The following is a 16,567-nucleotide window of genomic DNA, read 5'->3' as shown; positions in this document are numbered from 1 at the left end:
GAAGATTAATTCTTTTATGGGTTATTATCACTTTACTCCCTTAACGTTCAGTGCCACTATTAATTTCCCCCTTAACGTTATCATTTAGTCGCTTTACCGCCAAAACTAACGGTCAAATTTAACGGCGTTTGTTAATTGAAGTGAAAAGACGTGTTTAGCTCTTAAAATTATTATCACTTTACCCTTATAAACTATACCCTCATTATCAATTTATCCCAAAGAGTTATTTTTTAGATAATTTATCCCACCATTAAACCAACTTAGTAAGTTAAAAAACTTTAGAAAAAAGTACCCTTTTCTTTGTACAATAAAACAATAAATAATTTAGAGTGACACTTCTCCTTTTTAGTATCAAGAAAAAAAATCAAAGTGTTAATCCCTTTCTTCTTGGCAATTTTATTAATATTGAAAAAAATAGAAAGAGAAGAGAGAGAGAGAGTTCAATTCTTTTTTTTTTTTAAATACAAATAAGAAAGAATTAAAACTTTTATTATTTTAAAATTAATTCACTTTTCTATATACCACCAAATTCCAATCTTAATTCTGACAACCTTAAAGTAATACGATAATGTTAGACTCTTTTTTATTTTCTTTGTAAAATCTAATTTTCTGTCTCCTTCTTTCCTATCTCATTTTCTTTTTCTAGTATTAATAAGTGTGAAAAAAGAAATTTGAGAAAATCCTTTTATTTTTATGTTTTTGCATCTCTTAAAGTGAAAAAAGGAAGAATAACCATTCCAACTTTTTTATTTTTAATTATATATTTAAAAAAGGGGAAATATTTAAAATTTTTTGACCATATTAGTTAGATTAATGATGAGATAAAATGTCTAGAAAATAATGTTAGGAATTAAAGCGATTGTATCACTATAAATTCAAGGGATAAAGTGATAATAACAATGTGGTAACGCTATAGAATAAAGGGGTATTTTTGTCTAAAATTTTTAACATGTTGAGTTGAATTACTTAAGGCATCCACAATGCTATTACACTTTGTGGAGTGTAATCCACATGCCACGTCAGCATTACACTTTCTCCTCTTTTATTACGCTTTCACTCACAATGGTTTACACTCCACAAGGTGTAATTGCATGGGTCCACAATTAAATCAAATATTTATTTTAATAATGCATAACTCATATCCCATAAATAAATAAAATAATTTTTAAAAATAATTTTGTTATTTTTAAAAAATAAAGTACTAACTTTCATTAAATTTTTTACCTTTTGAATTTTTTATTTTCTAAAAATGATATTATTAATTTTTAAGTTTGAATAATATATCTTTTTCTATCTCTAAAAAATAATATATTGTTATTTTTTCAAAAATAATTATGCAAAAAATTAAACAAATATTTGATACCTCAAATGCGAATATATCATAATAATCCATACTTAATTAATAAAATACAAATGTAATTAGTTGAACTCCATAACATAATATTACATAATTTAAATCAAATAAAATACAAATAATAACAAAATGAATACTAATTTTAAATCATTTAAAAATGATTATAGGTCCCACAGCATCATGGATTACACGCATCATGGATATGATGCGTGTAATCTCCATGACACGGCTTCTATGATGCGTGTAATCTCCATGACACGGCTCCAATGGGAGATCGTGTCATGAAGCGGTGTAATAGGGAGCCATTACACCCGCTTTGTGGATGCTCTTATTATAGGAGTGAAGTGACTAAAAGATAACGTTATAGAGTAAATTAATAGTAATGATATAGTTTACGGAGATAAAGGAATAATAACCCTTCTTTTATTAATTGTGAATGACCGATATTCCCCAATCCAACAAGGTACAAAAAATCAGGCTGACTTTCCGGGCTCATATGTTTTTGATCAATCAACGTGGCTCCCACTCCCCACAATCATTTCCGAAATTGTTCGCGATTCCCCGCTCGCGGGGCGCGGCAATCTCCATTTGAAAAAAGCAAAAACAAATAGTTGTAGTAATAGTACACTAATAATCCAAATATGTCATTGTCTTCAATAAACTAATCATTCGTCAATTACTCACCTGTCACTCTCCCCTAGCCTTTCATTTCCAGCACAAAATTCATCTGACTCTCCCACCCCCCCGATTTTCTTTCTTTTTAGCTATTATTCATTATCATCCTCGTCACTTTTCTCATCCAATAATTGAAGTAGCAGCACTTGATTCATAAAAGTCGAAAATTCTGGTTGTCAGTGACAATTTCACTGTATGGCATATGAGCGACTGGTACGAGAATCATATACAACCTAGTGATTAAATTACACATTCTTGTCTTGAAATAAATGAGTGCTTAATTCTGATGGGTTTTATTGGATTAGAATCCTCAATTGCATCGTATAGCATAGACTGTCATAGAATAAACATAGCCACTAATACAATTTTTAGGTACAAATTTCAAAAGTAAGAAAAAATATTTTGCTTGCATCATAAACACATTTTTCAATCTATTTTTTTATATTTTCAATTACTTTTTATCTCACATACATCGAATCACAAAAAATGCTACAATAATTATTCCAAATAATATTTCAGATATTATATTTTTACATGTTATTGTGTTGGTGTTTAGGTTCACTATTTTAGTGTCCATATTTATTCTGCTAGTGACAATTGTAGAGGCTTTGTTCCGTTTTTATGAGTCATCTTCTGTCCCTTTCTTCTTTCCACCGTTCCGCCTCAAAAATTCTCTTGGAAATATTCTTTCTATTTCTTTCTTTCCTTCCTATTTATACACTTTCATGCATGGAAGTTGATTGGATTGTGGAATTAATTGCAAAAAAAGCAACTTCTTTATCTTTTTGGACTAAAGGCTTTTTTTTTTTTTTTTTTAATAGAAGATATAATGGCAAAAAGGGAACTTCTTTATGCTATCTTTTATGGGAACTTCTTTCTCTTTAGTAGTCATGTGTATGTTAACTTTTGGAAAATGCAGAATCACTTAAAAATTTGTGCATACACTTATTCTCTATTCTTGGGTTGCTTGTATTTTAAAAAAACAATTTTAGTGCAGCAGCTTATTAAACAAAATGTACATGTCATATCAAAAGTTCCTTAGAAAATGAGTTTTGGAATTTTCTAAGTACATGTTCTTGAGATATAATTGCATTCCAACTTTTAGTGTCTCAATGGCATAGGCAAAGCATAGCCAAAAAAGAGTGTTGGCCCACTATAGAAATTCTGAAATTAGTAAATTACCAAACACTTCCAGACAAAAAACGATATATATATATATTTCTAAAACAAATTTTCAAAAATTAAATTTACATATCTATTTTCGGCAGAAGAATATTTTAGAGATAAAATCGTCAATTTTATGTCGAATATATATTTTTTATACATACGATATATAAAAGCATAAAGCGTGAGATTCTTTCTTTGCAACGCTACGTCATTTTGTATTTTGTCATTTTCAGCCTTAGTAAGAAGATAAAATGGTCCAATTCTATTAAGAAGAAAAAAAAAATCAATTGTTACTTCTTGAATTCACTACTATTTGTGACACTCTTTTAAATTTCACATTAAATCAAATTTAATGTAAAGATATTATTGAGATGTGAACAAAATATTAGTCACAAATCTTTTTGTCCACTCGTACTTTAATTTTGACTAAAAAAATATTAGTAAAAGAAGTGATAATAATATATTTTTTTTATTTAATTGTTTACACACGTCGAGCATGTCGTAATCACTAATTGTAATTAATTATCATAACTAGTGTGTTTTAATGACTAGTTATTGTGATTAATTACTGTAACCATTTAGGTGTCACGGCTTTAATGGTTAGATAGTGATTATTGCTGATTATAATGGAATGAAAATGACAAAATCGACAGTGACAAAATCTTTTTGACACCAAAAGTCAAGAAACAATAGGGGCAAAATTTTGCAGTTGTTGATCATGGAGATATTCAATGAATTGACCAATTAGGCCACTTGTCTGCTTTCCTACTTTTTGTTAAATGGGGTGGTGCTATCTTTATCTCACTCTATGTCTCCGATGATTATGAGGGCAAATGAAAGGTACCAATCGAATTAGTTGTGTTTTTAGCATTTTCTGTTGCCAATTTGAAATGGGTTCCGGTTAGAAATTTTTGAAATTTAGGTTCTTGTTTTTGTTTTATATTTTGGGGGGAGAAGGAAGGTGGGTGGTGTTGAAAATGTTAGTTGGAGAGTGAATTCTAAGCTAAGTTTCTGAAAATTTTTAACCTCTTTCAACTTCTTTCGCTTTCCTCCTTACCAACCTTTAAGCTTGCAGGGATAGAAGCGCATGGCTTTTCTCTGATTTTCAGTTAGTTATGGGGTGGTATAGATTTTCATTTTCCCGCTGATTGTGATGATGATTATGATTCATTGACAAGATTAGTGAACTGGGATTCTGGAACTTGATTGATTTGAAATTGAAAAAAAAAAAATCTTTTTTTGTCATGGATTGAAATCAATTGCCAGCATTTAGCTGGAAATGTTGGATGGTTGTAGGGGGGCTACGGAAATTGAGATTTTTGGTGTTTGTTTAAGGTTCTATTGTGGATGAACTGATTGAGGATGGACCGGAGAAGTTGGCTTTGGAGGAGGAAATCTTCAGAGAAGAGTCCCACTGGGGAAACAGACAGCTCTGGATCCATATCATCGTATTCCGAAAGATTCTCTGATGATCAGGTTGGTTGCTTCACTTGGCATTCTAAACTAAACCCATTGTCTATCATCTCATTGCAGTCAAATTTGCAGATTTTAAGCGAATATATATATATATATATATATATATATATATTCTGGGTGTTTGTTTTAGTAACAAATGTGGAACTTCAACTTAATTGAATTTCCATGCCTTATTGCACAGTTTAATTAAAGATTCATTTCATGAACAAGCTTGCTTTTATCAGAGTTTGTTTGTGAAAAAAAAAATTGTATATAAATCAGAAAATTACCAGTTTAGAACTAGTGGCTGCTGTTTTTTCTTGTAAAATTTTCTCTGATGGACAGTGTGTCAAATCTAGCCGGAGATGAGTTAGGAGGAACAGGGGAAATTGGCTGTACAATGGGGTTGGGATATAGAGATGTTTAATGTAAATGATAGCTAGTGTCTGTTTCTTTTATAGGATATGCCCCTGGTTTTTTGGTAGAATTTAAGGGGTTTTACCCTTGTTGGATATTTCTCGATGCTCAGTTAAGAAAGTTATTTTGTTACTTAAGAGCATAAATGACAGAGGAATACATGTGAGCATTTGATTGCTAGACATTAGAATTAGTCTTGCTTCAGTTGGGTTTACAAAGTGTAGCATGTCAAGCTAGAAATGATTTACTGACAATAGCAAAGGTGGAATCAAGATTACATGATGTTTGGCTTATCTATATCGGAATTCCAAGATTTTGGACCGATGAAATCCTCAAAGAGAAAATTTCTAAACCAATCTTTTGCATAAACTCATGTTTGATGACTATATTACAAAATACTTTCTACTTAGCCTCTGACAGAGTCAATATACTGTATCTGGCTATCTCGTTGCATGTGTGGTAGCTTTTTGTATCTCTGTGGACCACCTTGTGTGGATATATGTCAGAACTGAACCACATTGGTTGCCCTTACCTTTTATCATGATGTTCAAAATTTTGCCACCAAAACGCTATGCTACTTGTCTCTAAAGGTCAATCAACTGTAGAGTACAAACAATTAGCCCAATTAAAGCATAAGGACATTTCCCTAGTCTATCTTTTTGTTATCTCAAATCATCCATTGTCGTGAATAGTTTGTTAGACTAGAAAATAGAGGGAATTCTATTGTTTCCAATCCCACATGATGGTTTTCATTGAACCTGAGAGGTTTCAGGTTCTTGGATGCAAAACAAGTTGTGTGTACCCTGATTAGAAGTTTCTTTTCTCCGTTAGATGTCATATTATAATTCTTGAATTTGTCTATGGTCTGTAGTCAATTAAGATAAAATAAATTTATCTCCGGTCATAACAGTTATACCCTTCAAATATTCATGTCACACTCATATTTTAAAATTTTATGGAAATACCTTTTAAATAAAGGAAACATAAACAAAATTTGTATAATTTCCGATTGGTCTCTTGCCAAAACGAAACTCATTTGGCTCGTAGAAGAAATGAAGAGTAATTAATTTTTGTGGGTCAGGGAAAGACTGTGTTAGTTGAAGCCAGTCTACAATCTGCGTTTGTGTACAAAGCTTGTTAGAGGTTTAGCAATGGAATGAATTCTATATTCCTTGCAGTGAAGTATGAGATAAAAGTCATGGGTTATATGTCTGGACTCATATGAAACTTACCATTGTAGATGGCACTGGTGCAGTTTTGGTAGTTTAGTCTTCATATGTAGTTTGCTAGTTTGTTTCTTTATTTGTAGCAAAAGCTAACACTAAGCTCCTCCTACATTTCTGCTACCTTTCTATTGATTGAAACTAATGCAAATATTGAAATCTTTAGAACATCTTAGTGCCTTGCAGTTTATTTCCTGTAGCTCTAGTTATCCACTTTTATTTATGCATATATATGCATTCTTCTTTTTCTCTCTGGCACAACAGTATTTTGATTCATTGAATATAAAGATGGTCTAAAATTCTTAACGTTCATTCCTTATTTGATCAAGTTGCTCCTCCCCCAGATGGACAAAGCAAAACACAAATATTTTTTTAAAGAAATAGACTGACTATTATTTTTTAAGGCCTTTCTTTATGATTTCTGATAGATGTAGTTTTGTCCTCAAAGGCACTTTTGAATAATAATATTCAGTCACCAGAAGTCATATCTAAAGCTACTACTCCTAGCATTGAAGAACTCCATGATAACATGAAGGCTCTATCAGATAAACTCTCAGAGGCTCTTGTTAACCTCCGTGCAAAGGAGGACTTGGTGAAGCAGCATGCTAAAGTGGCTGAGGAAGCTGTCTCAGGTATGGCTACTACTCTACGTTAAACCTGAACTAGTTACTTATCTTTCAGTGGGTTCTGGACGTCATTTATAAGCTCAGTTGATGCTCTGAAAATGGTGGTACTTAATACGGTTCCAATGTAGTAAAATGATGAAGGATAGCGAGACGGAATAAATATTTTCATTATATAAAAATATGTCTGATGGTGATACTGAGTAATAAATTATTCTTCTGAATTCTATAACTCTTGGCTTTTTATATCCTGTTAGCATCCATGGCCGAAAAACAATATAGTAAAAAGATGACAGATAGCGAGACAGGGAACAGATATTCGCATTATATAAAAAAGATGACTGATGGTGATACTGAGTAATAAATTACTCTTCTGAATTCTATAACTCTTCACATTTTAGATCATGTTAGCATCCATGGGTCAACGGACATTTATTGACTTCTTGCTGTATTACTTGGAACTTTATATTTTACCAGGCTGGAAATAGTTGCACCATCTTATTTTGAGTTAGGCTGATTCTCAGTCTCTTAAGAATAAATTGTATCAATCTTCTTGAGTATATATTGTGATGGGAAATATCAACAGGCTTGGTGATGTTTGATTCTTTTGTCCATTGCATCTGATTATGTGGTAATGTGGTACTAGGCATTTTGTTTGGATGTTTCTGGAACTTTTGTTTTCAGATCAGTTTCTGGATAAAGCTTTTGCTGAATCAGGGATTTGGTGTGACCTTTTATACATAATGGTTGAGCAGCTTTTAAATGAAATTTCAACCAGTCATGACATCTTGTGATGTAACTTTGTAGTATTTGCCATCTAGTTTGAAGCATGCTGTCAGAGCCATTCCTAGATTGTAGCCTGATGAACAACAATTGAACCTATTTCGTGTAATCCTTTAGGATGGGAGAAGGCTGAAGCTGAAGTACTAGTACTAAAAAGACGTGCTGAGGCACTAACCCAAGAAAACTTGGCCCTTGAAGAACGGGTTGGAAATCTTGACAGCGCACTAAAAGAGTGTTTGAGACAGCTTCGACAAGCAAAAGAAGAACAAGAACAGAAGATTAATGAGGCTGTTGCGCATAAAATTGTTGAATGGGAATCAGCAAAAGCTGAACTTGAGAATCAGCTTGTCAACCTTCAGACTAAACTTCAAAATGCCGAAACAGAGGCTGTTACCTCTACGTTTCCCGATCTTTGCATTAAACTTGAAGCTGCAGAAAACAAAAATGCAGTTCTCAAACTTGAGCTTCTTTCCAAAGACAAGGAATTGAAACTGAGGACATCTGAGAGGGATCTCAGCGTCCATGCTGCTGAAACAGCTAGTAAGCAACATCTGGAGAGCATCAAGAAGGTAGCTAGGCTTGAAGCAGAATGCCGTAGGTTAAAGATGCTGAACCGCAAAGGTGCAACTGTTAATGATCACAGATCTTTAGCATCCTTCACTGATAGTCTATCAGATTGTGGGGACAGGCTATCAGCAGTTGACAATGAGAGCTGCAAAATGAGTGGTTTGGAGCTGAATGATTATGAGCCAGGCCTGTCTGATTTGAGTGCATCTATTTCAATATCAGAACTAAATCAGTTTAAGAATGAGAAACCTCTTGGAAGAAACTTCATGGTCCCTTCTGACGAGCTTCATCTCATGAATGATTTTCTTGAAATGGAGAGGCTTGCTGCTCTACCGGAAGCAGAGGAGGAAAGCTGCCCTGACTCTGGAAGTGACAATAGGGTGAACATTTTAAAAACTGAACTTGAAGCCATGATTAATCGAACTGCGGAGCTGGAGGAAAAGTTGGAGAAGATGGAAGAGGAGAAAGTTCAATTAAAAATGTCTCTAACTGAGTGTCAACATCAACTTGAGGCATCAAGATATCAATTAGAGGAAACGGAGACAAAGTTGACAGAGTTAAGAATTCAACTAGTTATGGCAAATGAAGGTAGGAGAACAGTTGAGGCTGAAGTTGAGTCTACCAACAAACAGCTTGAGAAATTCATGGAGGAGATAGCAAAAGCAGAAGTTACTATACTAGACCTCAAATCTGAGTTAAGCATGGCAAATGAAGCAAAAAGTGCTGCTGAGATGGACGTCAAGGCTACCAGTGAAAAACTTATGAAATCAACTAAACTTTTGGAGGAAACAGAGATCAATTTGTCCGAGGTTTCTGCTCAGCTAGCTAATGCAAATAAATCAAACAAGAAGACAGAGGCTGAACTTGAAGCCACAAACATCAAGAAAGAAGTTGCAGAGTCAAGAGTCAAAGCTTTGCAACTTGAGCTTCAGATGCTGCGATCAAGCATCTGTAATTTGGAAGAAGATATTCAGAAAGAACGTGCTCTGTCAGATGAAGCTTTTGCAAATTGTCAGAAACTGAATGCTGAGATCTTACAATTAAAATCTAAATCTCAGCTTTGGAAAGCAGCAACTACTGGAGAGGTCAAAATAAATCAGGTAAGTTACTAAACACAGTCTTGAGGACTTGCAACACGAAACTTATTAAGTACTAAGTTGAAAAATCAAAGTTTTAAGCTACTACACTGGCGTCTGCTTGAATTTCTTTAGATCATCTCATGGTTTCATATTACCTACTTCAATAGCGTCACTCTGATTTTGTCAATATGGTTCATGATGACTACACGGGTTCGGACAACCTATACCTGTCATGCTATTTGGTCTGATTTAGCTATCTAAGTATGTTCTGGACATGAAAGCATTGAATTAGCTTAGAAATACTCGTTCCTGGAAATTTCCATTCCAATGGTCTTTACTGATTACTGGCAATGTTTCTTAAATAGGATAGTGTTACTGGTATTTCATCCGCAACGTTATTATCTTGCATCAAGCTGTTGCTAGTACTTCATCTGCAACCTTAAAATGGAGCACTGTTGCCATTGTACCAAGGCTTCCCCTTGGAAAAGCTGAAAGAATTGGCAATTATCCTACAATTGGAGGTTTTTAGATCATGTCAAGATTTTGCATTGCCTACTTGGAAAGGATGGTTCTGCATTTGCCAATATGGTTTATATATGATGTCTCATGGATTTGGACCACTAATATTTGTCCTACTATTTGGGCTCTTTTAGCATTCTAAGTATTTTTTAGGGCATAAATTGCTTTGAACTAGCCTGGCAATATCAATCATTCTTGTGGTTATTTTTCAAGATTGCTTGAGGACAACTCTGATTATCATTTGAAATGTTATTATTAATTAGGCACAGTGTTGCTAAGGCTTTGTCAGTAAGATCTGTCATCTTCATCAACGTGCAAAAACATTACATCGATGCATCAAATAAAATTCTACATGAAGTTTTAGGATAGACATGGTCTAAAATCTTGTTGCTAACAGATGAAACAATGCTTTATCAAGGATGCTTGTAAGGCTTTCTATTTTTCTCAGTATTTCAAAGTTTCTTACACTTCAGCCATTCAATGGCGACTTGCTAACTTGGCCTAACTCTAAGAAAGGCTTATGTGTTTCTTGGGTTGCATTCATATGGTCCTCAGCTTTCAAGTAATTGTGTCCTTTCCATTGAAAAACATTCTAGGTAACTCCACAGATGTAATTTGGTTTGGATGTTACTTTAAGTATCCCTTATTTCAAAACTTATCTGACATGAATTAAATTTTACTGATGGCTTTCCTTGGGATCTTGAAGAGGAATCGCACCAATACGTAATTTGTAGATGACACAATTACAATGAGTGAGACAAATGGCACTAAAGACGTTTCTGTTGCTAGACTTCCTTTTTTATTTTACCCTTCCCAGTATCATGTATAAAAGCCTTACAAATAATTTGTTGATCTGTGTATGCTTGTTTGTCTTTCACAGGAGAAGGAATTAGCACTGGCAGCTAGTAAATTTGCAGAGTGCCAAAAAACAATTGCTTCTCTTGGTCAGCAGTTAAGTTCTCTTGCAAAATTTGAAGATTTCTTTATTGATTCAGGGATACCAATTGAGATCAGTTAAATATGGACGGGATACCTCGAATGTTTCAAGATGATGGAGATTTTCTTCATGTATATATCCGTCCTAAAAAGGACATCACAAGCTTCGGTAGTGGTTATGATCTTCACAACATCCCAAAAGAATACCATGAATAAAGAGCGTGAGCTTTATATCTCTGAAGTTCCAGAAAGAAGCCCAATCAACAAAAGGGAAACACAACACATTCCAGGTACTTGAATGTGATTAAGAGCTGCGGCGGAATTACTAAACTGGGATTGTTGAATGCAGGAGTTCTAGGTAGAAATACTGGAAGTTGGAAACATAGAGATGTCTGAGTTGATAGAGCTATATATCAATTTACTTATCATTGATTAAATGTTTATACACGAGCCTTACACACATACACCAACTTTTTGCTCTTGGACTTTTTGCAGGCTACAGAAGGTAAATTAATGTATAGAATACAAACTAATCGGTAACGTTTTGCTGTCAAAAGAATGGTGTATAATAGTTTTTGTATGTGCACTCTGTTGAAATGGCTAGCTGCAAATAGCAGCTTCAAGTCATGTACTCTAGATTCCATTGACCTCTTCTTTTGAGTTTCTTTCAAATTACTGTGCCGGTTGAGTTAATGTATGAAATCATTATAATATCAGAAAGATGTCGAATTCTACAGGAGGTGTTTCATGTTTACCTTCATGGGGAAATTGTACATGGGTTTATGAAGCATAAATGTGATCTGTGGTAGTGTTGTGGAAAAGCCAAAAAAATTAAGTGCAGTTGATTTTAGATTAAGGGCTCTTTGGAGTTGCAGTAACTTATTGAAAGTACTTTTTCAATAGAGTTTTTAATAAAAGTATTTATTATGTATTTTAAGTGCTTTTAAATATACTATTTGGAAACATAGATTAATAAGTATTTATTGTATTAAATAATGTGTGATTTTAAAATTTTTAAATGTATTTATCTTTTTATTTAGTTTATAATATAGAATAAAATGATTAAATTCAATATTTTATTTTTTAAATCACAAAAATTACTCTAAAAGTACCAAATTTGAACTTTTACTAAAAGTGATTTTAACACCAAAATCTCCGTCCTAATTTTATGTGATTATATTCTCCAAATGTCTTAAAAGCATTTTTAAAAGCATTTTTAAAAGCACTATAATTTCAAACGGGGCTTAAGTGTCCCACGTTTAAGAGTATGATTTTTTGTCCTTTTTTTTCCTTTTGTCATTTTCTTATAGAAATCGGTGGATGAGGATAAGTTGTGTATCTCTATGTGTGTGTGTTTGTTTTTTTTTTTTGGGATATGAAGTGTTATTAATGGCTCCATTTAGATGCCTTTTTTTTTAAAAGGAAAATGTGCTTAGCAAAAGATGTCCATTTAGAGATTGTGTTTTTTTTAGAATTTGCTTAAAACTTCACTATAAATCACTGTACTTTTTTAGGAGTTTGCTCAAAACACCAAAGAATTGATATGAATTTTATCGAAACACCCCATCTACCTGCTCTCCCCTCGTCTCTCCTCCTTCCCCATCCTTTCCTCCACCTCTTCCCTCCCACCGCCCCCCTCCTGTGCTTCTTACCCTCTTCCTCTCACCTCCTCCTCACCTCCCCAGTGCTTCACTCATATAATCGGCATTCGTTATTTTCATTCATTGGAGGGTGAAAATTATTTTATAAGTTTTGAAAGCCATCGTGTTTGTAAAAAGGTTGTATGTTGAGCTTAGAATAATAAATAACTAGGCAAATATACTTTGCATGGCTTGTGAAGTAGACAACACGAACTGATTTGTTTATTACTTGATATAGGCTATTGCAATTCAATCTTCAAAATCTGATGAGTACATACATCTAAAGAATTAGGCTGCCAATGAATGTTGTGGTTATGATAAATTACTGATCAGTGGTGTCACTTTTAAAAGTTTTATGTATTTTGCTCTTTTATTATATCTTGTTTCACTAGGATTAATAGGAAAGTTGTTGAAAATTCTTAAAATACTGAAAAGTCAGTATAACAAGGAAAACTTTGTATTTTTTATCTTTACTTTTTTTTTTTTAAAGTGGGAGGTCACCCTCCCCCTTTTGATCTTTACTTGCTCAAGACTTCTTGTACATAATATGGACAATTATTTTGAAAAAATTTTCAATTTATATCCAATTTAAGTCTAGTTTGACTTTTGCAAGTTGAGCTTGCTTATGTTCATCAAAAGATATGGAACCGAATTAATATTTGGAGAGGATGTTAGGGCATATCCCAGGAAATTGATGAAGGAAGCCCATAAAAGATAATTACTTGATTTGTGCTCTTGGCAACTCATAAAAGATAATAGCAAAGAAGAAATTAATAAAATGGATAGACAATAGATTTAGGTACCACTTGTTGGGTTCTGAGAGAGCCAAACTCGGGGAGAATTTAACCATGAGTTAGAATGGGAATCACAACCATGGGTTTGACACCACATCCAACCTAAAACCTTAAAGCATTGGATCTATGGATCATTCCCACTTATATGTTCCTCATTCTACTCATCTCTTTCCGATGTGGGACATTGATTCACACTTGATATCCCAACAATCTCCCCCTCAATTGTGAATCTCTTCCACATCGGACCTCTCTCCCTAGCCTATCCACTCCATCAAGCCCACTTCAATCTGGAGTGTACGATTCTTGCTCAAGAGTAGGGGTGGCAATTCGGGTCTAATCGAGACCCGACCCGCCAAAAAATCTGTTGACCCGAACCCGACCCGTCAACCCGTGACGGGTCAGTATATCTAACATGAACCCGAAAGTTTTGGGTTGGCGGGTCGACTCGAAATGACCCGAAAATTAATTTAAAATTATTAATTTATCACTGTAAATTTCTATAAAATCAATTTCTCACAAAATTAATTACATCATCAAGTAATAAAAATTTAAATAAATAATTTCAAATCAAATCCAAAATAAATTAAACACCGTAAAAGTGTTTTATCCCAAACCAAATATAAAATAAATTAAAAAGAATTATATTATTTGTCCAAATATAATAATTTTAACTTCACACAAGGTAAATAAATTCATTTAGGATTAAGTAATTAATACCTTTGAAAAAAAAAGAATGATTTAGTTTAGTTAGATAAAATAATTTTTATGTTTATTAAATTATTTTTAATTTGTAACCGGGTCATATCGGGTCACCACGGGTTGACCCGAAATTGACCTGTTTTCTTTTCGGATTCATCGGGTTCAACCCGATTCTGACTCAAACCCCCAAAACTTCAACCCAAACCCATTAATTTCGTGTTAGGTTCGTGTCGTGTTTTCGGGTTGTGTCAGAAATTGCAACCCCTACTCAAGAGCCCACATGCCCTTGTTTCACTGCAGGTCTGCATGATTTTTTTTCCCGCTCTTATCCAAGCCACGCCTTACCCCTCCCACTGATTTTTTACCCTGGAGTCACTGCCCAACTGAACCATCGGCTCTAATACCACTTCTGCATTCTATCCCCGAGTGTCAATTCCTTTACCACCACCTTTGTATTGCTGTTTTCCAAGACCAACAAGAGCATTGCTGGACTGAACAGACTGGGTATTCTCTGTGCGAAGCACCCTACTAAACACATCTTGCAAGGATGAGATCTCAGGACTGAAAAGAATCTGAGATTTAGCAGTTTCAAATTCAGGTGAAAGACTAGCCAAAAACTCATAATTGTCATCTGTTCCCGTTGAGTTTGCTGAACTTTCACATCAGAACTAAACGATAATAACAGATTAAGCTCCCCATAAGTTTTCTAAAATCCATAAAATAAGTCATGATGGACTTATCTTGTTTCTCTGCACGATAAAAGGCTTGACACACCTCATATATGCGAGAAATATTCCCTTTACCAGAATACAAAAATTCTAAATACTCCATTAACTCCTTAACAAATTCACAGTGATTAATTAAGCTAATTACCTCACTGTCAATAGAATTTCGTATTTGCAGGAACAATCTAGTATCTTCCCATAGCCATGTCTGTCTTGAACCATCTTTTGAAGGATCATCAGTTAGATGATTGTCTTTATCAATGCTTCGCAGATAAAGACGAACCGTTTTGCTCCAATCAAGATAGTTAGAATTGTTAAGTTTGTGGTCCGTGATCTTAGACATCACAGGAACCACATCAGACGTAACGACAGATTTTATTTCTGCCTTGGGTTCCGAATTAACAGAAAAAAATAAAAAAGGACAGATCTGAACTCTTTAAAACAAGAGTGAAGAATAGAACACAGATGTGTCCTATACAGAACCAGATGAATCGAATGATGACTAATGAATTTTCTCTCCATTTTTCTTAGTTTTCATGGTATCAGAGCCCTACCATGTTGAAGATATGTGATCTGATATTATGGAAAGATTTGATATTGTAAATATTAGAAAAGATATGATTATAGTATCATGTATTAATTAGGTATCATATGATTATAGTATCATATATTAATTAGGTAGTAGATTGATTTAGATTAGCATGATTTTAGGATCTAAATTAGATTACACTTGTATATATATATGTATATTGTGTAGTCCAAATATATGAGGAAAAGTATTTTCTCTCTTTTTTTCTTAGTTTTCATGGTATCAGAGCCCTACCATCAAGGTTAGGGTCTCTGTCCACTGCCAGAAAATTCATTAGTCATCATTCGGTTCATCTGGTTCTGTATAGGACACATCTGTGTTCTGTTCTTCACTCTTGTTTTAAAGAGTTCAGATCTGTTCTTTTTTATTTTTTTCTGTTAATTCGGAACCCATGACAGAAACGAAATCTGTCGTTACGTCTGATGTGGTTCCTGTGATGTCTAAGTCACGGACCACAAACTCAACAATTCTAACTATCTTGATTGGAACAAAACGGTTCGTCTTTATCTGTGAAGCATTGATAAAGATAATCATTTGACTGATGATCCTCCAAAAGATGGTTCAAGACAGACATGGCTAAGGGAAGATGCTAGATTGTTCCTGCAAATACGGAATTCTATTGACAGTGAGGTAATTAGCTTAATTAATCACTGTGAATTTGTTAAGGAGTTAATGGAGTATTTAGAATTTTTGTATTCTGGTAAAGGAAATATTTCTCGCATATATGAGGTGTGTCAAGCCTTTTATCGTGCAGAGAAACAAGATAAGTCCATCATGACTTATTTTATGGATTTTAAGAAAATTTATGAGGAGTTTAGTATGTTATTACCGTTTAGTTCTGATGTGAAAGTTCAGCAAACTCAACGGGAACAGATGGCAATTATGAGTTTTTTGGCTGGTTTTTCACCTGAATTTGAAGCTGCTAAATCTCAGATTCTTTCCAGTCCTGAGATCTCATCCTTGCAAGATGTATTTAGTAGGGTGTTTCGCACAGAGAATACCCAGTCTGTTCAGTTCAGCAGTGCTCTTGTTGGTCTTGGAAAACAGCAATACAAAGGTGGTGGTAAAGGAATTGATACTCGGGGATAGAATGCAGAAGTGGTTGTGTGTCACTATTGTCATAAGTCGGGTCATATGAAGCGTGATTGTAAGAAATTCAACTTATGAGGAACTTAATCTGTTATTACCGTTTAGTTCTGATGTGAAAGTTCAACAAATTCAACGGGAACAGATGGCAATTATGAGTTTTTTGGCTGGTCTTTCACCTGAATTTGAAGCTGCTAAATCTCAGATTCTTTCCAATCCTGAGATCTCATCCTTGC

The 16,567-nt window shown here is 34.0% G+C and overlaps 1 protein-coding gene across 2 annotated transcripts; it reads left to right on the top strand.

The window, feature by feature from the left end:
• Positions 1-3,944: 3,944 nt before the first annotated feature.
• Positions 3,945-11,534, top strand: LOC113777466 (filament-like plant protein 3). 2 transcript variants are annotated; one of them, XM_027322557.1, is made up of 5 exons: positions 3,945-4,036; positions 4,532-4,672; positions 6,740-6,923; positions 7,815-9,364; positions 10,743-11,534. In XM_027322557.1, exons 2-5 carry the CDS (start codon positions 4,559-4,561, stop codon positions 10,878-10,880), a joined length of 1,986 nt encoding a protein of 661 aa, XP_027178358.1. In that variant the 5' UTR covers positions 3,945-4,036; positions 4,532-4,558; the 3' UTR covers positions 10,881-11,534. The 2 variants fall into 2 exon arrangements, with proteins under 2 accessions (XP_027178358.1, XP_027178357.1); XM_027322556.1 differs by lacking the exon at positions 3,945-4,036 and having other exon boundaries at positions 4,223-4,672.
• The last annotated feature ends 5,033 nt before the right edge of the window (positions 11,535-16,567 follow it).

Source organism: Coffea eugenioides, chromosome 7, assembly GCF_003713205.1.
Source record: "Coffea eugenioides isolate CCC68of chromosome 7, Ceug_1.0, whole genome shotgun sequence".
Taxonomy (NCBI): domain Eukaryota; kingdom Viridiplantae; phylum Streptophyta; class Magnoliopsida; order Gentianales; family Rubiaceae; genus Coffea; species Coffea eugenioides.
This window is presented reverse-complemented; position numbering and strand designations above follow the sequence as displayed.